This window comes from Monodon monoceros, unplaced genomic scaffold (genome assembly GCF_005190385.1).
Source record: "Monodon monoceros isolate NGI ecotype Baffin Bay Population unplaced genomic scaffold, NGI_Narwhal_1 Super_Scaffold_20, whole genome shotgun sequence".
Taxonomy (NCBI): Eukaryota; Metazoa; Chordata; class Mammalia; order Artiodactyla; family Monodontidae; genus Monodon; species Monodon monoceros.
Genome location: NW_021703777.1, coordinates 53,627,703 through 53,655,354, shown reverse-complemented (window position 1 = coordinate 53,655,354; position 27,652 = coordinate 53,627,703). Strand labels below are relative to the sequence as shown.

General features: G+C 33.1%; 1 protein-coding gene across 4 annotated transcripts in view; it reads right to left on the bottom strand.

The window, feature by feature from the left end:
- Positions 1 to 27,652, bottom strand: part of EPHA5 (EPH receptor A5) — a 330,003-nt gene that overhangs the window by 267,790 nt on the left and 34,561 nt on the right. For all 4 annotated transcript variants that reach the window (XM_029235142.1, XM_029235144.1, XM_029235145.1 and 1 more), the window contains one exon: positions 833 to 1,493. In XM_029235142.1, coding sequence (XP_029090975.1) covers positions 833 to 1,493 — 661 coding nt within the window. The remainder of the gene's footprint in view (positions 1 to 832; positions 1,494 to 27,652) is intronic.

The window sequence follows — 27,652 nt, the reverse complement described above, 5'->3', positions numbered from 1 at the left end:
AGTACTATCCTGTTCCAAAAAGCTATTGATAAAGATCCAAGTTTAAAAGGGCAACTCACCACACTGTGGGCAAAATGAGGGTATTTTCAGATGAAGAAGGAGGCATGCATGATCAAGTTTCAATTTAAAAGAAAAATTAAAACAAAAAAATTTCCAAGTGCAAATTGCTTTGAAATGACCTTTCTGTATTGGCTCTATCTCCAAACAGTTATTTGCTTGGGTTCTACTTATTATTCATTTAAAATTGACCTGGAAATTCTTAAAAGCAAGCATGTAATAGCCATCATATGTAAACAACAGAGTAAACTAAGTCCTGTCACCTTACACATATTTTCCAATGAAGTTCATGTGGCTGAACTTATATCTGAAGAAATTTTAAAAGGCAGTTAAAAGCATGCCAAAACAAGTCTCATCGAAGGTTTACATTTGAATTTCATATAACGAGTAAAGAGTACTATTTTCTCTTCATGGAGATAAAGTAGCAATAAAGTAGCAGACACTAATCATACAAAGAAAGTTATATACAAAGAAATAATCCCTTGATCTGAGCTGTCCAAAAATAAAACTTCTGAAAGCAAAATGAATATGAAATATTACACTGCAAGTAAGACACTCTCTGATAATTATGTATATCCAATAAAATATTACATTAAATCTTTCATCATTGCCAGAAGTTTTAAAATTCTGAGAAGAAAGAAATCAAACTTGAAGAGAAATAATCTCCATAAATTAGCAAAGTAAAAGGTCGTTTGCTCATAATCACTGGAAGAAATACATATACGTGATCCAACTGAAGCAGACAACCCCTGCAGATCCAAAGGTAAATTCTTACCTTGACAGGTGCCGTTTTTCTCTTCAAATCCTGCCTTGCACATGCATTTCCCAATGGGCACCAGCCACTCCCCTTCAGCGCTGCAGTGCATTTTGGGTGGTTCATCTGTCACAGAATGGTTGACACAGGAGCCCGACACTTCAAGCAACTGTGAAGAATCAGCTCCAGTGATTGTGTCAGGGAAGACAGCCAAGTGTCGTACCACAGAAGGGCATTTTTTATAGTAGACACGAACGGAAACGAGAGCAATGCAAGCACCCACATCTTGAAAGGCGAGATAAAATCCCTTTTTGCTTAGAGGTCCTACATCTCTGACCTCTGTATTCAGTTTCATGACACGGTCACCAAGATCAAGTTCTGTAAAGCTTTCATCGGCAGCAATGGTATCAATTTTGATGTACTGGTTTTCCTTGATGTTTCTCCCATTCTCATCTGACTCAAAGTAATACATGTTAAAAGTTTCCTTACAGGTCCCCAGCCCTCCAGGAAGACTGTTGCAGTCCCGTAGAGTAAACTTGAGTTCTATGAAGATTCTGGAAGCACCTTCGTTGGAGATCCAACTGGTCAAAAGCCAGTTATTTTGATTCTGTTCCATAACTTTGCATACTTGGTATGTGTGGATAGGGGCATAATTTTCATCAACTTCACCAATCTCTTCCCACTGTGTAATATAATAGAAGGACAAAAAAATTAAAAGACAATTAGAAAATAACCAGCAAAAATAGTCAAAGAAAACTAATTCAGGTGTAAAATTTCTGCTTCCTCAATATACAGTATTGAGAGAAGGAGCTATACCATGAAAATTTTTAAAAATTATTTCCCTTTTTAAATTAAGTAAAGTATTAGTCATTGTCTCCAATGTAACTCAAGCATGAAGACATGTAAATGATATTCCCCAGAAAAAAATCATGTATTTCAGAGTAATAGTAAAAGAAAATTCAGTATGGATGTGACTAACAAGAAGCAGTGAAAGGCAAGTATATATATTTGGAAGAAAATTTGAAAGAAAAAGGGTAGATAAAGCTTGAAAGACAAAAGGAAGTACAATTTTTTTTAAAATGACAATGAGAAAAAAAGCAGTAAATGTGGAAAAGAAGGGATAAAAATGTAACGTGAATCCACATTTATTTAACCCTGGCAGGTTACAAATAACACAACAATGTAATAAAACTTGAAAGAAAATTCATCAGTTTAAAATTAATAATAAATGTTTATTTCATTGAACCAATCTGGTTAGGAATCTTTTACAGTTGGATAACTGTTTATTCATACATTTATTCACAAATATAAACCTAGAGACAGACAGAAAATAGAGATAAAAATTTTAGATTAGTAATACTGAGAGCCTTGTCATTTCAAATACTGAGATTTTTTTGTTATACATATCCTGGGAATGCATTATTCTTTCTTACCAATGCATTATTTTATGCACAATGACCTTAGAAGTTCTGAATATACACAGGATGTAGAAAAATTAAGTATGATTTATATAGCTTCCAAAATACTATTCAGCCAAAGAAGAGATCTAAACCTATCTCTTTCCCAGTAAAATACTACGGTTTTGAGAATGTCAATGCACCACACCACTTTCTAAACAGTGTAAAACCAGATTTTTCTTCTTCATAAAGGTTATTATAATAAGAAATTTAAAAAACCTGTCTACAATCTGTGTGAATAAAACTACATATAGTTTTAAATCTTTAAAAATTGTCCTAAAACACACAGAGCAATGTAACCATACACACTGGCTTTCAATAAAAGCAGAATGTGATTTCAGACATTAAGTATTAACTTCACAGAACCGCATTTAGTTAGACATGAAATTAAATGGAGCATTATTTTTTGATTCTGTTGAAATGACAAAGATATGAAAATGTGGCATCACAAGGGATGCACATAAATCATATACCTCAGATGGCCCCTCTCAGAGTTTTAACTGCCATCAGACAGACAGAAGTAAAAGGTGTTAATGAGGGAAAACTGCTGAGCTCCTTAAAATCACAGAGACATCAAGGTTGTATCTTACCTAACAACTTTCACATTAGGGTGTTACATGAAACCTTAGTTCATTCATTTAATCTCACTTTTGTCCTCTCCCAAAATTTATCTACATTGTACCTAGCCTCTGATTTTCTAAACCAGCTTTCTCTCTCATTAAACTACTTACAGTTTCTTCCTGAAGCCATCCAGGTATCAATATGTTTATTATAAATGCTTAATGAATGTCATGATTAATATTTCATGGAAACAAGCACCTCAGCTAACCAAATGAAAACAACAAAAATGATCAACTTACTGTAAGAAGATTAATTAAATGTATTTTCTTTGCATTAGTAAATTGGAAAAGAGCATCAAAAAACTCTTCTCTGAAAAAGGAAAACCAAAATGCTACGTTATCTCTGTTTTAGATTCTCTTCTTTTATAATAGTCCTCCAATGCAAAATAGAAACATATTTCAAATCCTTGGCCTTAAATCATTTATAGAAGACTCATTTCTGCATCACATATTCCAATAGGATCCTGCTAGCTAGTCAAAGGAATTGGACAAGTAAAAGGAATTGGAATAGAAGCATCTTCCAAGATTATAAGGCAAGCAATTCACAGTCTTTGTACAAAGTCCAAGGTACCACAGATATTATTAAAAATGCAAGCCAAGCAGCACTTGACAAGACAGCTTAATAGTTACTGCTTCGGGTGATAATTTCAAAGTATGTGCATAGGCATATTACTTCTCTTAATATTCTCAATTAAGAAGAGGAAAAACTGTAATTTTCTTTGATGTTAGGATTTATCATGGTGGGATTTTATTTGTTTTTCTTTTCAAGTGTCCAAAATATAAATGAAGGCTCACATTTTCTATTTCTAATGCATGAATAGGAGGACTTTAATTTAAATAATTATGGCTATAAGCCATTCAGAGAATCAGAAAGGTAATATATACACATTTCCAATAAATATCTGCTCCTATTTAGACAAATACATTAAGAAACAAGCAAAAATATTTCATTTATTTTAGATTGACCAGCTGAAATAAAACATTGAATTCTTCAAAGTTTTCTTCCCTTTTAATACAAAGGAGACATCCTGCTGTTCTCAGCAAATATCTTATTTAGGAAGAAGAAACAAGGAGATGAACAGAAAGTAATACTCATCAAGAACTTAAGATCACAGCAGGTATATTCCTAGATGCTTTCGCAAATGTCATGTCAATGAGATTACCGTAATTTAATGAAGGGCACAGATAGAAAACACAATATTTTCAGTTTAATTTTGTTGGAATTCCTATGATCCCATGGTTTAATAAAATATTTGCTGACTACTACAAACGAGGTGCCTGGACCTTTTGGAGGCATGGTCACTGAACATAATATAGTTGGTGTAGCTCTGTTCTTCAGGTCTGGCTACTCCTCAAGACCCACCCTCTGAGCCTTTTTCTTTGTGTTTGCTTCCTCCTCATTCCTATTTCTTTGCCTTAATATTAAAGAACTGGTTACACACTCAGCTTGGGCTGGCTTGATTTCTCTCTCAAATGCTTGGGCTTGCTCCTTTTCCCACTGGCCACTGAGAACTCCAAGTCAGTTGCATTCTAATCCCATGCTTGGCCAGGCATCACAAATCAGCCACATTGATCAGAGAAGTGCAAAAGAAAAAAGACTTATTTTCATATCCATATGTGTATAATGGAGTTACCCACTTATCCTACCCAAAGCCATTAAGAACTATTTTCTCCCTGCCTGCCTCTCTTTGCCCTGTTAGGTTTCTTGCCCCAAGCTCCTATTGCCTCTTGTTAGCATTGATTTCATTTTCAATCCCCTAGCCTATACATCACTTCTTTTGCTTTCACAACTTAAAACACTGATTCAGGAGACACAGCCTAAAGTAAAATCTCCCCTTACATTGTGTCCCCAAATACACATAAAGAATCATCAAGCGAACGGAGTCAATTTTGACCTTTCAAGTTATGGGGGTGCCTATTATCTAGTTCTGTTTTCATTATTATGCATCTATACAGAGATTAATTTATTAAGGCTAAAGTACAGTGGTCAGAAACTTTGTAGTAGAGCCCTGCATATAAATACTTGACTGGTCTTGTACAGAGGAAAGATTACCAGCCTGAAGCTCTAGAATTAGTCCCAGCTCTTATAGTATCTAGATGTATAAACCAAGACTTAACCACTGGCATACTGATTACCATAATCTCGAGTGAGAACTGAAACTCTCTATCCCAGTCATCTAATATCCAGTATAAAATATCAGAAGTGGCCTTAAAAGACCTGGTCCTATTGTTCATTTTAGAAATGAGAAAACCGAAGACCAGATTTTCCCAAGCTCACAAAATATCACCGTGATACCATCTGAGCATCCCCTCTGCCTGTCTGTACCTCTACCTTCTTATTAGCATGTTTCTGTCCTTGAAGTCTGGGTTTGCGCGTGGGATTCCTTGATTCACTGCATTGATTGCTACTCCACTCTGTTGATACTAAATTCACATTTTTTTTTCAGACATGATGTAACCATGAATAATAATCCTTTCTTTCTTTTTCTTTCTTTCTTTCTTTCTTTTCTTTTTCTTTCTTTCTTTCTTTCTCTCTTTTTCTTTCTTTCTTTTCTTTCTTTCTCTCTTTCTTTCTCTTTCTCTCTTTCTCTTTTTTCTTTCTTTCTTTCTTTCTTTTCTCTCTCTCTCTCTCTCTCTTTCCCTATATATAACTTAATACTCTAAACATGGATATGAAGGAAAAGACAATTTTCTTTTTCTCTAATATACCTCAGAGTCTGACACCACAGGACACAGAGTAGAGCACTCAGTAAATATTTTATAATGAATGAATTAATATCAAACACATACATATCCCTCCTAAGTCCAGAGGTATATGTTAATATGAAATCTGAAATAATTCAAACATGGTAAATAAATGACTATATGATTTGCCTTTTGTTTTTGTTTGAAGAAAAATAAATTTTATAAATTGTCTGAACTTTATATATTCAAATAAAGGAAAGTTTATAAGTTCATATTTTTGAAAATTAGTCTTCAGTAAAAACCTCTAGAAAATTTATTTTAAGACATTTGCTTATTCCAATCATACAATTATTTTTAGTTTAGTTTTGCATATTAACCTATAGAACTCTTTTTCTTTAGCATTACGTTTTCCCAGTTATAACTTACAGCTTAGTTTAGATATGTTAGATATTTTTTAGCATGAAATGTTTTAACATATCAGTTTTTATTTTTCACTCACTAGCCTTCTTCAACATTCGATACAAATTAAAAGCCCAGGATGTAGCATATCAGTTAGTGGCACTATACCTTCTCCCCTATTCCAGTCAAACAACATTAGGACCATCTTAATGATTTTCTTTGGCAGAGCGATGTTACAATATAGCTAGGAATCAACTGCTCCCAGCTTTACTCTGAAGTGTCCAAAGCATAACTTTGTAACAAACCTTGTTTACCACATAAATGCTTATTTGAATATAGGGATAACTGTCCATTATCCTTTAATATCACAATATTTTGTATAATGCATTTTGAAACGCTCCAAAAGAAACTAATTCTAGGCTTCTCATTTTATTCAAAATATTGTTAGATATCATTTATTTTTTATTTTCTTTGTGTGTGTGTAGTGTGTTTGCTAACTTCACTGAAGATATCCTGACCTCAAATTACTAATTACTGTTGTTCTTAAAACAGTAGTAGCTCTCCATGATCTTAGAAATTGCCTGGGAAAGAGTTTGACTATGTGCTCAAATTCGAAAGTCGGGCATTTTACCCATTTTAACTAGTGAGCAAAACATTCCAATTGCTACTGCATCATATGTTTACCTAAAGTCTAGAATTTCTGGAAGCTTCCTGCTCTTGCAAGAATCAAATGAAACACAACATAAAAAATCAGAAACTTCAAACACACCAAAGATCTTTTGTTTTTCTTTCTATTAATGTCCAGTTTTTTATAGTAATTTATATTTTTAATATCAGATTTTTAGTTTCATTATTTCATTTTTTTTCAATTTTGCTACCTAATTTTAATTTTGATTAAAATTAGGTAAAATATACTCAAATAAGAACCTAAATGAATTGCTTATTTTCTCATTTTTCCCATGTGCATGATAAACTATTATGAATATTCTTCCCCATAATACTTTATAAGACTTGCTGTGTTTACATAAAATCATTATGTTTTTCCTCTCTGCTGCATGTACAATTGAGCTCATTTGTCTGTGTGTGCATGCAGAAGTTTGCCATTACCTAATACATTCAATCCAGGACAATTCCTCTGAGAGAAAATGAACCAGAAAAATCCTTAAAGAATAAGTGACTTAGGAACATGATTAATGGCAGAAAAAGTGAGGAATCCTATTATTGTTGGGGTGGACTTTTTTGTTTGTTCTTACTACCTTTGATGTGTTACTGTCCACTAGAGGCCATTCCTCATTAAAAAGAAATACTGTATTATTAAGACCAGTGCATGTTGAACACAATTATGAGTGCCTAGTCCACCTGCTTGCCCAGTGGCTGCCCAAATGCTTAAACAGTGAGAGTTAAGTAGAAGACCAAATTTTACCTTGGGTCATAATGCTTTGAAAGAAATTTTATTGTAATTCAAAGGTAATCATGGAATGTGTGAAAACCTCAAGACTATAATACAATACAGGAAGAATAGGTCCAAGCTACAGCTAGTCAACCTACATTTGAGAAGATTAATTTTCTCATTACACACTACATGCGTGACATAATCATACAGAACACAGCCACATCATTTTGCAGAGGAGTAAACTGAGATCCAGAGAGACTGATACACTAATTAGTGCCAAATTAACGTCTAAGATCGGAAGTCCCTGTTATTAATTAACATTTGCTCCTTTTGAAGGGTTAAAATTTTAATGCATAAAATATACTGGCACATGAGGTCATTTTAACCAACAAAAGAGAAAATGTTTCGTTATCTAATGAACTGGGTATTTATGTTTCAAAAGATAAAATTGTGGGCCTTTCTTGTAGAATTCTAGCACCCAACCTTCCTTGGTCAGTTTACTGACTTTTTGATCAAGACCACACAAGTCCATTGACCAAGAGAAGTAGCTCAGTTTTTATGCACAATCACAAGGCAAAATGGTTTAAAAAGAAAGAAATATGTAGTAGTAGTTTCTGTTTCAGAAATTCAGTCTCTTTAATAGCTATGTTTTTCAGTAAAATAAATATGACAAAGTGTATCAACTTTCAGCAAAAATCATTTGAATTAACAATCTTGTTACATTTCCTCAATAGTATGTTAGTGGAAAAAAGGATTGCATCAAATAGGTGTTTGAGCTGTTTAAAGCATCTTTAAAATTCATGAGTATGATGTAGCAATATTGCTAGAAATGAGTCAATTAATTTTCTATGTATGAAATAAAGCTGAAGTCAATTACTTTATTGCCCATAGAATAGTACAAGTATTTATGGGCTCAAATTCAATTTGTGAAACGAAATCACTTGAGAAATACAGAGATGAAAACTTTCAAGTTTATATGAGTACTTTCACAGGGAAATTTGTAGACAATTGAGCATCTGCTTACAACACTAAATATGAATGGTAAAGAGGAGATTTTTTTCACCTGGAAAAACAATTCATATTTTTTTCTTTAATGTTGCAGTCAGTAATTTTTTTTTCAAAAAGGAAAGAAAGAAAAAATATGAATTCTTTCTTCATTTATTCTTTAAAAAATATCCAAGCGCACAAGAAATGACATAGAGACTGGAAAAATCAAAAGTACATTAGTAAAATGTTGACAGAGAAGTTTATGATTTAAACAAAAAGGTATTTCTTAGAAAAATATTATAATGAACATAATTTAAAAACAAAAAAGAAAATGTACATATAATAACTGCTTATATATTTGTTGTTATTCCACTTTTAAGATGGTATATATTAAACAGTTTCACATTACATAAAATGTTAAAATATACCATGAATACTTCAAGCTTTTATTTGGCTTTTTCCTGAAAAGTTTACCTAGGAAAACAAATTCAAACATCAACTTGTCAATAATAATTTTCAAAGGCAGAACGAGCTAAGTGAATAGGTATGTCTGAAATTAACAAATTAATAAACTGAATTAAAATCTTAAATGATCTCATCAGTGTTTAATCAAAAAGCAGTCCCATTAAATATGACAAGTTATCTAGATTGTCAGTAATTTTGTGCCATGAACTAAAATTTTAAAAGGAGCAGCTAAAAATAGATTTATAAACCACTGATCTAGTTTAGTTCCATTTTATACAATACATTGAGACACCTCCATTTTTATGTGATAGTAGCTTACCACTGTATATTTTCTATCCTGTTATACCAAGAGGTAGGCAGTCCAACATTTGATAACTTGTAAAACTGTGGTAATACAGATAATCTTTTGTGTACGATTACAAAAGTTCACATAGTCTGTGAGTTTATATCTTTCTAAAGAGATGACTGTGATCTCAATTACATACTTAAATAAGTAAAAGTACAGATTTACCACAGAGATTTTAAGATCTAATGAGTCATGTTTCTATGTTGCACACACACACACACACACACACATACACTCACAATGAAGAATTCTTTCATGACAGTATTACAAGATGCTAGAAATGGTCCTCCGAGTGTTATTTAAATATACATGTTCTCAATAACACTTTAAAATTTTAGAGTGACATTACTACTATCTTTAATATAAATACTGTCCTATTATAAATAGCTAAGAATTATGTGGAGAAGCCTTCTTCTCAAAGCAATATGAAAGCTTCAGTAAATGAGGAAAAGCACTATTTCACTTGGGATTCAATTTAATGAAAATAAAGTAGATTAATCTCTGGTGCTAACCTCTGGTGCACTTAACATTTCAGGCAAAATAGATACAATTATACACTTGCCATTCTGGCAAAAAAAAAAAAGATTTCAGTAAATCATTTGCAACTCTGGATTATTTATCCAGCCTATAAAATATACCAGAAAACATAATGTTGTCTGTGGTCTCTGGTCTTTATGCTGCCCTCATTTTTCAATAGAAGATATTACATTTTTGGTGTAGGCCTTCACAACAGCACCCGTAATCAATTCCATATCTCATGTTAATCATGTTCTTGTAATCAGTGGCTATTCAACACAAATTTCCACCTCAGTTTTTGTTGGAAAACAGCCACATTAGGGCTCTGAGTTTATTCAAGTTTAAGTGATTACATTGCCATCATAGACTAAAGTTCACAGCATCCACTTGCCATAGCCATATTATCAACACTGTAGAAATGGAGGGCATATACAGTTACTGTGTTGTCCAGTCAGAAGCTATAACTTCCATACAGAACAACTTTATTTTTCAGAATCCCAAGGCTTCTCCCTTTGAGGTGGAAGTAAAAGAAGGAACAGCCAGGGATCCACTGCAGTTTCTTCCTTCTGAATTTGTTGAGTCTTTTCTGACCAAAAAACTGCTCTCAACAAAAATAGCTCCTTAAGTAAAAGTACACATTTTTACCAAAAACTTAATATGAACATTTTCAATGTTTAGTGATAGTTCTAAGATGGCAATTCCAAATTTTTAGCATTCATTTTTACATGTTTTTGATCATTAGTTTACTGCAAATTTAATTTTGACCTACATTAAACTGTAGAGTTTTATAACAGGGCATGCTAGTTGAAGACAGTGATTGACTAATATTTATAGAAATTTTCTATTTATAGAAATTTTCTATCAACTCAATCTAAATATTTTGTTGCATTTTATTGTGGATTTTTTAAATTTGAGGATTACTGTGAAAATGCATTTTTCTGAGAATGCTAAGAGTTCTAGGCAAATATAAAACCTTTACAGCATTAGTGAAATTACAGCAGTAGGGAAGAGAAATCTTATGTTTGTTCTTCCTACTTGAATCTTCTGCCTATATTTTTTCTGTATCTTCCTAGATTGTCCCTTAATCATCTTGAGGCCTTTTTTTCCTTAGGTTAGTGACCACAAATGGGAATAGTGAAATTAATTTTGCATTGGGATTTTAATCTTAAAACTGAAACAAGTTTTTAATTGCCTTTTTCTCTGCTTATCAACACAATCCCTTTCACCAATATATTCTAGTAATAGGAAGCATAAATGGAGCAAATGTAGATAACAAGTAAGTCTAGTTATCGCACAGAAACATAGAATTTTTTAGCCTAAATAATCTTAGATAATATTTGATATTTCTGTGTCTACTTGTAGAGGAGCAAACAGGACTCTGTACATGATAAAGGATATATCCATAATTATAGGAAATAACTGTCACTGACTTCCATTTATTGTTCTGTTTGCTACACAACTAATAGTTAATAACTAACAGATATTCTAGAAAGCTAAATAAAATGTTCAAAACTATACCTTCTCTTAGTATAAGGCCCAGATGAGGCCCAGGTTTCAGGTTTAGAAATATACAGAAAAAAATTTTGAGTTGGATTAAAAAGAATTGTTTCCTTTCCCTCAATTGTAATCTAAATACACAGTGTTCTTTTAAATATACTAAAAATCAAATTAATGTGATGTTCCTTCATGATTCTTGAATCTCATTCAGTTTTTCTTTTCTGTGAGAAAACTACTACCATTTTAGTAGAGACCTAATTTACACTTTAATTTTTTAAAGTTTTTTAATCTACTTTTTTTTACATTTTGTCTATGACAGTTACACAGAATGAATGATCATTCAAAATCTCCTATCTGCTGGTCTATGTAACCCTTTTTTTTAAATAAAAATGAAAGTCAAAATAGTATTTCAGTTCTTGAATGCTTATACATCTATTACTGTAAAATGAAAGCAGCCCATGGTGTTGGCTGCAGTTTTGTTTGGCTAAAGACATGCTAAAACAGAAAAGAAATTAAGAGTTTCAGCAATAAGGAAAAATTTAAAGAAATGTACTCAGAAAATGACCCAGGAAACTTGAGGAATCAGATAATGGATTTGTATTAACTTATAAAGGGCTCAATGCCTTCACCATATGTGGGAACAAAGAAAAACACAACGTGATATGGTCTTTCCTCCTTACAGATAGGCAGGAGAAACAGCAAGGAGTAGCATGCTTCAATACTTACATGGGTATCACTATGAACCAAGTCTCCATTTTTTCCATGATATATTGAAACTCATTAGGAAAAGCAATAGAGTAATTGTTAACCTCAGACACCGGTCTTAGAAAAGTGATACTCCCCTTAATCAGAATATATAGCCCAGCTTGAATAATGAAGACTGCCATCATGTTTAATAAGGTTAAACAAGAAAAGATGAAATAAAACCATTGGGGAACATCACTTGTTTACATAAATGGCCTCCTTCTTCACTTATGCTGGCTATGACAATATGCACCAATCTGGAAGACATCTAAGCCCAGGAAAGGCAAATACTACTGCGGCCAGAAGTAGGATGGAACAAACAAATGTATTAAAATCTGGGCTTTAAACCATTTGAAAGTGGAGATAAGATATCCGTATTTGATTCTGCAATGCCAAATACAGTCACTGGCACATAGTAAGTGAATGATAATGCTTATGAATTAATAGGTACAGCCTGTCTTCTCCATTAGACTATGAACAGCATGGAGTTTGTCTTTCATTTCTCCATTTATAATGTACAAAGTACTAGGACAAAATAGATTTACAGTAAGTGTTATTTTGTTGAATAAATGAAAGAGGGCACCAAAAAGTGAGAAAGGTTCAGAAATCATAATCCAGGAAAAAAATTAAGATCCAGAAGTAGAAATAAAGTCAGGTCCCCAGGGATAAGAAGAAGAGTTCAAATACCGGTTTAATTCCAGAAAACCCTTTCACAGGGTTCTAGCATGTGATATTTTTATTATGACTCCTAGCACGTTGACATATTTAGTCCTGGACATCTTCTGAGTGTTTTTCTGTATCTAGTACTGGGTTATGCGTATCTGTGTGTCTGTATGTGGATGTGTTTCTGAGAATGTTAGAGATTTGGAAAAACAAAGGAAGAGTGCATCGGGCATGAACATTACTATCAGTACTCGGAGTTCAAAGGAGAGTCTATAGTCCATTAAGTTCTCAGATTAAAGTTTCACTTAGATTCTATTTTGCTGAAGCCTAAGGAGTACGATTAAACCTTAGATGGGAATCTTAAGGTTAAAATTATTCAGTCAGGCCCAACTTGCTCTAGACATCCTCATATTAGTCCTATGTAATTGTAGTGTGTTCAGATAGCTTAATTCTATAGAAAAATAACTTTTTTTTGCTTAGAATCAATTCTAAACAGTATTTTTTTTGTATACTCTTCAAAGATGAATTGTATACTTAGTACAGTTTTTTATTCAATCTACCAACTAGGTTCTGGGTGCATACCTTGAGTTAGAAAGAATGGTAGACACCTTAGCAATGTAAAGGTTTTCTAGAAAAACACTTACACTTTAATTTGTTTATATGTTCACATATGGACTGGGGTGAATTTACGTTCAAGTCAGAGGAAGCATGGCAGATTTTTAAAAACCCTGGAGAAGAAGTTAAGTGTTTCAGTCTGTAAGTGAAGATACAAATTTTATACCATTTCCAAATGTTAACCAATGATGGACTGTGACAAAGTCTTCACTAATTCTTAAAGAAATGAGAAAAATGTAGTAGGTATTTCATAAAACCCAATTTGTTCAATTTAATGGATTATTCTTTATTTGGGGATTATATGCTTATTATTTTTAGTATTAGAATTTTCTCTTTTAATGAAACATAAGTGATAATAGAGGGTAGTTTATGGGTTTTGATTTAGAGAGTGCTTTGAATTTAATTTTCCAATCACTGGTTGATGAGTGGCATAACTAGTCTATATTCTAGGAAATGCCTGTTGGGTTTTGCCAATGAAAAGGAAGGAATGAATGATGTCTCCTAGAATGGACTTGGTGTGGCTTCTGAAGTAAACTGTGCACAGTATTTGAACTTCAAGTTCATGTAATTTCAATTATTAATAAGAGAAGAATGGCTGGTGTGTCATGTAGAAACTCAGGAAGGCTACAAACAAATAGTGTATTAATATTTAATTTTAAGGGCATAGAGTCATTTTATGGCAATTTATTAGCAACTGATTTGGATAACATGGGTTTAGGCAGTTTAGCTTATGAAAAGGTAGCACTCCCATATTATTTGTAACTAACCTATCTGAATCTTGGAAATAATATCCCATAATAAAAAGCTTTTATTAAAAGAGGTTGGGCTCCTAGGTCATAAGTCTCACAAAAAGCTATCAACATACGTAATATATAATTAATATATATGATATTTTCTATGAGAAGAACATTTAAGGTATAACTGAGGAGGTCTGGTGATCATAGCTCTTTTGCGACAATCCCAAGGATCTAAATCCATACTCTTATAAATGAGGAAATGTTTCTCTTCCTACCACACATTCATTTATTTATTCATTCATTCAACAATTACATTGATCACCATATGCTCTGGAGACTCAACAGTGAACAATAAAGACAACTGCATGTTTCTTAAAGTATACCTATATTTAACATGCTATCATAGGTGGCATACAATCTTAAAATTAATATGATATAATATAATATAATTAATATAATATAATGTCAGGTTTGTGATAAGTGCTAGAAAGGAAATATTAAGTCTCTCTTATAGTCTTCCAAAATAGCTATATGAGGCAGGAGGCTTTAGGATTTTGGAAGTCAAAATCTAGGTATATTCAGAATAGCCACTCCATGGAGACTAAAGCATAAAAACTCTGAGGTCAGTAAAATAAATAAATGGACATTAATCAAACTTAAAAGCTTTTGCACAGCAAAGGAAACCATCAATAAAATGAAAAGACAACCTATGGAATGGGAGAAAATATTTGCAAACAGTGTGACAAAGAAGGTTAATGACCAAAATCTACAAACAGCTCATACAACTCAATAGCAAAAAAGCAAACAATCTAATCAAAAAATGGGCAGAAAACCTAAGTAGGCATTTTTGCAAAGACATATAGATGGCCAAAAGGCACATGAAAAGATGCTCTACATCTCTAATTATTAGAGAAATGCAAATCAAAACCACAATGAAGTATCACCTCATACCAGTCAGAATGGCTATCATCAAGAAGTCTATAAATAATAAATGCTGGAGAGGGTATGGAGAAAAGGGAACCCTCCTACACTGTTTTTGGTAATGTAAATTGGTGCAGCCACCATGGAAAACAGTTCCCCCAAAAAATTAAACACAGATCTGCCAAATGATCCAGCAACCCCACTCGTGGGTATCTATCCAGAAAAAAATGAAAACTCTAATTCGAAAACATACATGTACCTCAATGTTCATAGCAGCACTATCTTCAATAGTCAAGACATGGAAACAACCCAAGTGCCCATCAACAGACGACTGGCTTAAGAAAATGTGTTGTGTGTGTGTGTGTGAATATATACACACAATGGAATATATATACATACAATGGAATATATATACACATAGTATATATATATATACACAATGGAATACTACTCAGCCATAAAATGAATGAAATATTACCATGTGCAAGAACATGGATGGACCTAGAGAATATTATTCTGAGTGAAGTAAGTCAGACAGAGAAATTCAAATAGTATATGATATCACTTATATGTGGAATGTAAAAATAATACAAATGAATCTATATACAAAACAGAAACAGACTCACAAACATAGAAAACAAACTTATGATTACCAAAGGGGAGAACGAGGGAGGGAAAAATTAGGATTATGGGATTAACAGATACAAACTACTATACATAAAATAGGTGAGCAACAAGGATTTACTATATAGCACAGGGAATTATATTCAATATCTTGTAATAACCTGTAATGAAATATAGTCTGAAAAAAAATAACAATCACTTTGCTGTATACCTGAAACTAACACAATATCGTAAATCAACTATACTTCAATTAAAAGAAAGACTTTGAGGTCAGTGGCTTCATGACTTCCTGATAGGTATGTTTCTGCCTTGTTATGTAAAGGATCATACCTATTATTATGAGTGCCATAGAGCAATATAACAAAAATTCTTAATGAAATCACATTAAAGATTGTGATACAGAGTATCTCGCTCTTAGAAACAAATGAACTATGTGTTTTAACAACCATATGCTTTGATAGCACTATGGCAGCTATTATAAATAGCAATGAAAGTTTAAGGTTTTATTTGACAAAATTGCTAAATTCAAAGTAAAACTTTAGAAAATGCTAAAATTGCATATATTTGCACCATCAGTAATTAATGACTAATGGACAAAAAATTAAAGTAAAATCTATGATCTAACAGCTAACCTCACATTTCACTATTACCAACTGTGATCAGATCAAAAACTAGGAAAACAGAATTTAGCCAAATAACCTATAGAGATTTATGAAAATACAGGTAAAAGTAAAGTGGAAATAATTGTTATACTTCAGGAAAATTTAAATAGAAAGAGATAAAATAATTATAAGATAAAAATTTTATTGAATTATTTCAAATACAAAAATAATTTTGGTGACATTCCAAAACTGAAAATGGAATGCTTTTAGGTTTATGTATCATTATTCAATGCCTTTCAGATTAATGATTCACAAATTCACTGCAGAGTATGTTTACTACCCATTGGAGTAGTAGATGGGGCAACTGATTGTAGATGGGGGCAAGAACTTTCATTTATTGCTACTAAACAGTGCATTTCCTTTTAAAATCATAACAAAATAAACCCCATTGTTATCTGTCTCATAATATTCTAATAAATTTGAAAGCAGATGTTTTTAAGGACACAGATTATTGAAAATAATTTCATCTGTGAAACAGGAACAAATTTAATAGACAGACATTTAAAAGCACCTGCTGAAAAAAAAAAAAGACATGGTTCAAAAGGATGCACCCAATGTTCATTGCAGCACTGTTTACAACAGCAAAACATGGAAGCAACCTAAATGTCCATCAACAGATGAATGGATAAAGAAGATGTGGTACATATACACAGTGGAATATTACTCAGCCATTTAAAAAGAATGAAATAATGCCATTTTCAACAACATGGATGGACCTGGAGATTATCATACTAAGTGAAGTAAGTCAGACAGAGAAAGACAAGTATGATATGATATTGCTTATATGCAGAATCTAAAAAAGTGATATAAATGAACTTATTTACAGAAACAGACTCACAGACTTAGAGAATGAACTATGGTCACCAGGGGAGAAGAGGGGAGAGGGTTAGATTGGGAGTTTGGAATTGACATGTACACACTGCTATATTTAAAATAGATAACCAACAAGGACCTACTGTAAAACAAAAATAAATAAATAAAATAAATAAATAAAAACAACTGCTGTAAAAAAAGTCATTGATATAGATGAAATGACCACCTTGGAGTTCAGTGTTTATTGAACATGATTGTTTTTATTAACTACAGCAGTAAACATATTTCAGATTTAGATAACTAAGAAAAGATTTTCCCTTATGATATTAAGCTCTATTAAGATTTCCCTTATGTGATCTCCTACATAAATTACTGAATGTAAAAGAAAGACACAGATCTCTGTTATAGAGGGAAATCTATTAAATGTAATAATAGATAATAGAAGAAAAAGCTGTGTAAAGAGAATTATTGTGCCTGTGATCTATTTTTTCTGAAACTGCCAATTTATCAAACACAATATATAAGATGATTGCTTGCCTTTTTACATGTGTATAGAAAGCACACATCTATGAAGAATTTTCATATGTTCCATATGCACCTCTTGTCATGTGCAGAGGCAATCACATACTATGTAACACAGGAGGAAACTAATCTCCTCCAGTCATCAAGTGATACCAGCTATGACATTGAGAATATTAAGATATCAAGCATTTAAACAGTGCTTGTATTTCTCTCCCAGTTCTCCTATGAGGTATGTCAATATTCTCATCTCTAGAAAGATTTAGTAATTGATCTACTTGACCTAATTCACAGAAGGAGGCCATTGCAAAAATGAGCTAAATTTAAAAATCTGCTTGTCTCCGTGGTTGTAGCTACATGATAAGAAATTGTCCACAATATAATAGCTGATTCAATTTATAGTTAAAAATAAGTAAATCTGATTTTGGCATCACCAATTACACAGACAACATCCAGAATCCAGTATGTGGGTTTGTTAGCAGTTGTTTTAATATTTATTTAAAGAAAGTATTTCAATAAACGTTAACTGAATATCACATAAATATGTCACACTTTGAGTGACAATTTACATTTTGAAAAGAGGCATTATGTAAAACATGGCTTGACACAAATTTGTCACTGGCAATGGAGAAATAAAACATGAATTTATTGCAATAATGAAAAATACTTTTGAACTTCTGAGGTTTTATAAGTATCGCAGTAGAAGCCTAACATATCATTGAATATACAAATTGATCACCAGAGTCCACAGACAGCATTGCTATTAGCTACTTCATTATTTTGATAGAATATTTAATGTTACACATCTGTATTTGGAGTTTAAATTTCATTGTTAAAAACTATTACAAGACTTGAACTTCTTTATGTATTTAATTGTATAATGATATAATCTCCAGCCCTACCACTTGTTTTTTAAAAAAGTCAATGAATAACTTGCATCTTTGTATCCTGAGTGTCTAGTATAATTCTAAGCACATAGTTTGATGGATAAATATTTGTTGGAGGAAATGATGAACAAATAAACTATTCAAGAAATTAAGTTCAAAAGCATGATTTCAAAGTTATATGCAAACTCATATAATCTCAAATCAAAATGTTATTTAGAAAATCCACTTGTGCATGTGTGATGCTCAGATTAAGGGAAAAGTTACACTATTTTTTTAGAAGACATTCATTCAATATAACTTTCTGTGGGATTTTACATGGCTTCATTCTCTATCCTACCATGTAGCAACAGATGATATTATATAGATGTGTAACTAGAGCTAATAAATTATTTATTTATGAGCTAAATAAATTATTTTATTTCTCATTTATGTAAATGAAAAGGGAATTTCTCTCATTGACCCTTGGAAAAAGTAGATCTGAAATCCTCTCCAACCATAGCTTGCATATCTAAGTCACCTAGTCTCTGCAATAAGAATGTATAACAAGCCTAATAATCCTATAAGAAGCCACATATTAGAAACTAATATGGTGGTAATTTCCAGTGACAGACTAGCTAGTTGCTATTATGGTGCCTTAGACAAAATTTCCAGGCATGTGTAAGAAAGTGATTCTTAGGCACTGTTCCATATGTCATTATGACAAAGGGAAAACATATATTTCTTTATTCTTATTTCTCTGTTATCACTGCATCCAGATGTTTTAAAAAGAAAACAAGTTCTTTGAAAAAAATGTTTCCTAAACTATGTTCCACTGAACATTCTTCATGAAGATGTTCATACATATAGTGGGTAAAATATTTCTTGATCAAATTATTTGGGAGACCTGCATGGTCATTAATCTACAAAGGCTTAGTATAATGCAATAAGTAGAGAAATATGCTAATTCTACTTCATTTAATATTTTTGAAACTTACTTGAGTATAGAACCCCTCTGGCTTAACACGTGAATTTCCTGTTTCAGACAATCTATTAAATCTACTACTCTACTAAAGTAAAACATCAATTTGGGAAACATGAAGCCTCAGTTGAGGAGTCTTAGCCCTCCTTACATTATCTGCATCCTAAAAGTCTGCCTTGTTCACTAAATACATATTCATTTTATGGGATGTGTAGTTTGAGCAGGAGAGAGAAATCTCCCATATTTTCATTGCCTTTTCTGTGGCTGACCACATTATACCTTATTACTCCTTTAGAAAAATAGAAATTGGCACCTGTCTTAGTTCAGTCTGCTTTAACAAATACTACAGACTAGGTGGTTTAAACAACAAATATTTATGTCTCACAGTTCTGGAGGCTGGGAAATACAAGATCAAGGCACCAGCAGACCTACTGTCTGATGAGATTCTGCTTCCTGGCTTGTAGATGGACACTTTCTTGCTGTATCCTCATGTGGCTGAGAGAGAAAAAGAGAGGAAGCAAACTTCCCCTGCCTCCTATAAGGGTACTCAACCCATCTTAAGGGTTATACTCTCTTGATTTTACCTCTTGAAGGTCCCACCTCCTAATACCATTGCATCATGATTTCAACATATGAATTTGAGGAAGACACAAACATTGCAAAGATGGTACATAAGAGAATCTTAATTTCAATCTTTTACTGACTGCGTATATGATATTGTAACTTCATGCTCATTTCTACTTTCAAAGAACAACACAACATATATTATAAGTACATGTCAGGAATACATTTCAGTGCACTAATGAATAAAGCTACCATGAAAATTACTGGTGATTGGCTAGCTAGGAAACACTATCAACATCTGATGACATTATAGCTACCTTCCACCTTCCAGATTAATGACATGCTAATATTACTTTTTGGAACCATTTTAATTTTCCTGACATTAGCATTGAAATTGTATGCTACTTTTATCATAATAACCTCAATCTATATATTTTACAAATGTAGAAGTATTGCAAAATTATAAGATGATATAAATGCAATATACTTTCCTTGTTAAATTACCTTTAAAAATCCCATTATTCAATCTGGCATCAAAATAAAGCAAACAGTAAACCAGAGAAGCTTGTTTAATGAAGTGACTTTATCTCTCAGGATTATACTCATCGTTATGCCTTTAACTGTGAAGACTGGAACTATTTGTGACACAAAGTGAATAATCCTCCATTATTTAAATAATTTGTAATCACAGCACAGCCCGTGATTCTTCGGCTTATTACATATTTGCATGTTATAATCAACTAAAAGTTCATGCATGCCCAACTATACAAAACTCTGTTTAAAATGAAACTTCTCCAACAGCTTTGGCAGCTGTCCTGTCTGGATGTATATAATGTGGAGTGGAATACATGAAGGATTCATGAAGCATATGCACACCATTTCTATTATATATGTCCTAGATCGAATGTTAAGAAATAAAGCTGAATTGGAAGGTATATTCTGAATAAGTTCAGATTCATAACCTATGGTATTAAATATTCACAGTAACATTTTGGAAGTGTTGAAATCACATAAAGCAATCAAGAAAAGCATTAATTTATCTTAAAGATTGTAAAAACTATTACTCAACAGTAAAGACTGCCTTACTCTTTTGTTTCTATATTTTTGTATCTATAACTTGCTTTTAAACAAGCGACTTGGCTTATGATGCATAGGGACTTTCAGGACCAGGTCAGCAAACACAAGGGTGATTTTCTTGGCCTCTAAGGAAACAATGAGCTTATAGGATACTGTTAGTCTTCTTACTCATAATAACTAGATGTATACCAAAATATGCAAAGAAGCATGGAGGCACATGGATATTTGTCTTACAGAACAGAATGATGATAATCAAAAGATGTAGAGTCACTGATTACAATGAAGTCTAAAATATAAGAATAGTGGGACATATAATAGTAAGATTTTAAATAAATCAAATAGACCAATTAAATATGATTATCAAATAGAATTTAAATAAATCAAAGAGACCACTCAAATAAAATTATTGAATGCTGGGTAAAATTCATACGCACTGTAGAAATCAGGCTTTAGAAACATGATGGAAATTATGTACTGAAACAACTAATTTCACTGCAAATTTCTGGAATAAACATTTCACATTAGTAATTATTTTTATAACTAAATAAATTTTATATGAGAAAACAACTTTATACTTAGGGAAATGCTTCCTTATCAGAATTCCCAAGAGACACTAACTGAGATGACACCAACTTTTTTTTTTTTTTTTAAGCTGCTCTCCTTATAGCAGAGATGGTCACCAACAGCTAGAGCTACACTTACACTGTATGATTTTACCCTCCTTCCTCAATCCGACTGGGTATATTTGAATAAGTGATGGTCAGCAGAACCAAGTGGAAATCTTTCTATGTGGAATTTGGAACATCCCCAGTCAGCCTGAGCTGGTCTTTTAAATACAGGCAATCAAATCTGGAATTGAGTGAAAGCCATGTGAAACTGAAGCAAAGAAATCTGGTTTGCTGAGAAAATAACAAAGAAATGACTAGTCAAAGGTAGGAACCAGAGAGAGGTGAACATCAGATCATGAAAGGTTGTCCAATCCCTTGGTTTCATTTTTTTCAAGAACTCAATTGATATTGGGTTCTGTGAGTTAAACAGGCATCGTGCTAAACATTGCATCATTACCTCATTCTAATAGGCATAAGAATATTGTGCAGTAGGTAGTATTATACATAATTTATAAATGAGGAAATGGAGACACAGAGTGATTAACTTGCTACACATTAGGTAGTAAGGTGTGGAGTTAGATTCTGAATCTAGATTAGCTGATTTCAAAGTCTCCATGTTTTTTTTTTGTGTGTGTGTGTGTGTGTTTTTTGCGGTACATGGGCCTCTCACTGTTGTGGCTTCTCCCGTTGAGGAGCACAGGCTCCGGACGTGCAGGCTCAGTGGCCATGGCTCATGGGCCCAGCCGCTCCGCGGCATGTGGGATCTTCCCGGACCGGGGCACAAACCCATGTCCTCTATATCGGCAGGCGGACTCTCAACCACTGTGCCACCAGGGGAGCCCTCAAAGTCTCCATGTTAACCATAATGTCTTTATGGAGGCAAATATGTATACAAATTAGTAATTTGGATTGAACTCAATAGAGAGAGGGGCCCAGAGTTGTGTATATGTTTGTGCAGACTGTATGTTTCACAACTCTAGGAGACATTATTCAAACTTATCTGATTACCTGAGGAGAGGAAGTGAGTCCTGTATATCAATGTAATCTCACTATTTGGCACATAATAGTCTTTTGGTAAACTTAATTGTATAATAAAAATAAAGTATTCTTGGTTCAAGCTTACATGACACCAAATAAATAAGAACCCCTAAATCCAAACTTTGGTGTATCTTTTTACTATTCTATTTTAGCCAAAAATGTATAGCCTTTTGCGTCTAAACAACCACCACTTCCGACAGATTCAGATGCCTAGTTATGTATCAATCAGTGGCAGATGCGATTAGTGTGAATTTATATTTGAGGCATAGAGCAACGTGCTAGAGATAACAACATAAAGGTCTTTACACTGGAGAAGCTTACAGTAGTCATACACAAACACTGGTAACACTATAAATATCTAATTTTTAGTGTGTTCAATACACAGGAAGTGCTGGATTTTGATTCAGCCTAGGAAGTGGTCACCCTTCCAGGCGGTAATGGAAAAAATGATTAGTATTAAGATGGGTTATATGGAGGGTGGAAGGTGGAGTATTTCAAGCAATACGTGCAAAACATTAGAGGTAGAAATTTATATGAATCTTTTGGGGAGTTACAAAGAGAGAAGTCAGTTCATTTGGGGGAAGTGTGTTGGTATATAAGATCACAAAGATACCAGCCCCAGGCTCCAGAGGACAGAGATTCCAGGCTGAGCAGTATGGACCATCATTTTCTGCATTAGTGCAAACAGTGAGTGGCATAAAAGAAAAATAAAAGAGTGAGAGAGAGAGGGAGAGAGAACAAGGCAATGAATAGCAAAAGCCTCAAAAAACTTCAAACGCCAGAGGAGTCTTGAGCATTCTCTCTCCCTGTGCTGCCTTTAATGGAAATAATCAACAGGAATGCTGGATGATTACAGTATATATTTTCTCTGTGGGAGAGGGAGATTATCTACTCAGAACCATAAAGCATTTTGCTTGCAAAATTAATTCAAATTGACTTGCATGGGAGCAGTCATATGAATTGAAAACAGCTGAAAAATGGTTAAAAAAACATCATGATAAACAGCAATCAAACCACTAGGAAAATACCTGGTGTTTGGCCCCTGGGGACCTCCGCAAAGCTGTTTTATTTAACATCTTCATTAATGAATGGGAAGATGAAAGTAAAAAAAAAAAATCATTATAGTCACATATGGAAACTGGAGTAAATATCAATGAGAGCAGAGAATTTTTTTTTCAGAAGAAGGAGGATTTTAGGTCCAGATTTTACATGGAGTAAATCATTTCACAGAGAACCTCTAGATAGAGACCCAGAAATCTCCATATACGTAATGGGGAAAAGGAAAACATGAGTACCCAATATGAAACAGGTGGGAATAATATTGGGAAATGGCTGTTTGAAGTAAGTGGGTGCACAGGTGTCTGACATCACAGGTAAGGTGACAGTAACATATATAACCCTTTAGAAATAACCTGAAACTCTGCTCACATGTATGCTCCTGGCTTCTTATACAGACCAAGAGAGAATGTCATCTAAAAGGAGTGGATCAGGAGAATTAAGTGTTTGGATAGAAAGCTAGTCTAGGTGATGAGTATGGATAACATAGCTGTACACACTGTGATCTGGAGAAAAAATAGATAGGGGTTGGGATGGAGAGAAAAAGGATTTCACAGCATAATCTGCTAATGGAAGAACAGTTAATCTTTGAACCATACTTTCCTGAGGAAATTAAGACTTAAACTGCAGTTTGAAGGATGAGGTCTTTAGCTAGCCTATTGCAGTTAGGGTAAGAAGAAGGATTAACAAGGGGATATCATGAATAGAGGTCATTTTCCAGTTTATGTTTGTGAGTTTCCCTATAATGCAGGAGTGTTTTGAGAGACTGTAAAGAAGAAAATATAGGCACTGTTTTATAGTGACTTTAAATATATAAACAGAGTGACACCTAGTAAACAAATAGTATATGCATGTCTCAATCCTACCTTGAATGAATACACTGTGACTGTTGCTAATACTTTCAATATATAGCAAAGGCAAAATACAACATTTGTCTCATGGCAAAGCAGAACTGCACATTTTAAAAAACTTTCTTCATAATTGCTTAGTTTCTATGTGGGAAATCTAAATGTGAAACTGTGCTTCATCTAAACTTCAGTGTATGCTAAGTGACTGTCTTGAATTCCTTAAATTATTTATATTATTTACCTTAAATTATTTATATTAATTACCTTACAGGTTGGGTGTGCTTTCTGTTTTTCTAAAAAATAATGGATACAAAGCTACTTTGGAATAGGATTGTTCTTCATTATACTGGCATTTGCATTATATAGTATAATATCCATTCCCTTTAGAATTCTCTTCTATCACTGTCCAAATAAAGAGCTTTTCTATATCCACTAACGTGCTCTTTTTTCCCCTTCAGCATAACTTTAATCTTTATTAGCCTCTCCATGCTCAGTGTGGGCCTCAGTGCTTGTCATTATCTTTCCTCTCCTTTGGTAGAAAGCAAAGCCAAAACAAGGTTCTGGCAAAACACCGTGATCATAACCATAATACATGAGATTAGCAGTGTTCAAATATTTCTCCTCATTCTTTGCCTTTAAGTTTGGGGAGGAGGAATCACACACAAAACCCTCACATACACTTTTACCAAAATCTGAGTATCAGAATAGATAATCCAGTTTAAGTTTCTCTTGATTCAAGAGAATCCACATAAAACGCTAATGATGGATTCACAGTCCATTCTGAGTGATCTAAACTTGAGTTATTTTCAACTTCAAAAGTAAACACAGGTTCTCTGTCTCGAAGAAATCAGAAAATAGAACAAACTGACACTAAAACAAGAAAAGCCATAAACTCCTGTTTTGAAGTGACTTTATGTAGGACTATTGCTTGCTCTTTCTCCCCTAGGCAGAGAGCAGGTTACTCTGTCTCCATTTTAGTACAAATATGATTTAAGTCAATATTCTGAAATCTCTCTCAAATGAATAAGTTATTTTGAATGATCCTAATACCCCCTAAGATCAGCATAAGAAAAGACTGCAAAAATAATGTTTATCTTCTTTGAATGGAATAGGAAAAGAGAGCAAAAAATAAAAGCAGAATTTGCAATACGATTCAGAGGTGACAGCCAGGGGAATGTGGTGGCTTGCCCACTGTGTGAACAGGAAGTACAAAGGACTCAGTGGGGAAAAGGCTTTCTGCCAAAGCAAAGAAGGCAGGTCTATCTTGTGATCTTTTGTAACAACATATGGAAAAAGAGCAATAGTGAAATTTCTAAGACGTTAAGAGCATAATCTGCTCTAAATAAACACGATAGCCATTCATTTTATTCTTATAAGAATGTTTTGAAAACCCTTGCTCAAAATTTCCACGAAACAATGCTATTAACATGAATGATTAGACTATATAAATTAATCAACATTAAATGTTCCAGAAGGTGAATGAAATAATGCTACTGTAATGAGAAGGAAGCAAAGTACATCTTCAGGGTGTGTACAGATAGGACAGGGAATGTTCTGTATGATACTGCAATGGTAAACACATGTTATTATGTATTTGTTAAAACCCAGAGAATGTACAAGAGAAAGAGTGAACTTTAATATAAACCTGGAATTTACCTAATAATAATGTATCAACATTGCCTGGTCTATTGTAACAAATGTACCACACTAATGCAACATGCTAATAGTGAAAAAAGGGTAAGGAGGAATATTGAAGTTGTGTATAAGAACTCTGCATACCTTCTGCTCACTTTTATGCAAACCCAAAACTTCTCTAAAAAAATTAAGTATATTAATTTTTAAAAATAAGGCAATGGTTAAAAAAGTAACAAGTATTTTAAGACAAAATCTTATGTAAATATAAAAAAAGAGGGTTGACAATAGAGTCAATCATGAAATATATTAATTCTCAACGCCTCTTTATTATTCCTTATTCACAATTACAAATTACAATTACTGTTAGAATTATGTCCTAATGGGTTGAGGCTGAAAAAGTTTGAGAACCTCAGTGTAAAATACTAACAAAAGGTGCTCTGGAGGAAAAAAATATTTACTCAAATAGGCAGTGAAATTTAGAATTGAGGGTAACTATGCACATTTTACATCAATTAAGCCAGAAGTCAGTCTGTGTTTTGCTTGTTTTTATTTCTGTCTACAATTAAAGACCAGTTCTGGGAGAAAAAAAAAAAATTGACAAACCTTCCCCTTAATTTTATTCAAAGTGAAATTAGAGTACTGAGTCCCACATTTGGGAGTTGAGGCATTAAAACTCTTTAAGAGTTTACTTACTTCATTTGAACAGTCAAATGCCAAAGAGATAGCTGAGTGATTGTTGCTTTTAACTACCAAACTGTTGCTGTTGAAAACAGCAATACAAAAGTATCTTTTTAACCAACCATCATCTTTTCTACTTCTTTAGTGGTTGAGTGATGATGTGGTGCATTCAAATACATTATCTTATTTTATCCTAAAACAACACTGCAAGATAGATGATATAATAGCCACCCATCCTTGCTTAACAGACAGGAAAGCAGAGATTCACACAGGTCCCAAAAATAATAGAGTGAATTACAGATATAGCTGGGAGTCAAGTTAATTCATCCTTTTCATTATCTATCTACCTTTTATATAATCATTTAATTATATATATATTTGTTATATACACAATATAACAATGCAACTTATATATTTGAGCACCTATGTGCTATACATTTTTCCAAAAATGTATTATGATCTAGCAATTAATAGCACGTGACCCACTCCACCTCATTTAAAACTTTCTTTGAGGTGAATTTTCTCTTCAGCATGAATTCCTCTCTTACATGAACTAGAAGTCTGAGAACCATCCAGAACCTATGTCTCTGGAGACCTAACTATTTGTAGGAGTTCACCTCTGGTTTAAAATAATCAGTATCCTGGAAGACCTGGGTTTAAAATGGCCTCAGTCTCTTACCAACTGCATAACCTTGGGAAAATCACTTACCCTTACTGAGACTCATTTTCTTCATCTACAAAAAAATACTAAATATCTCTTTTTACATTGTCATTGTCAGTACTAAATGAATTTATGTACTAAATGAAAGAGTATTTTTTTCATGGCAAG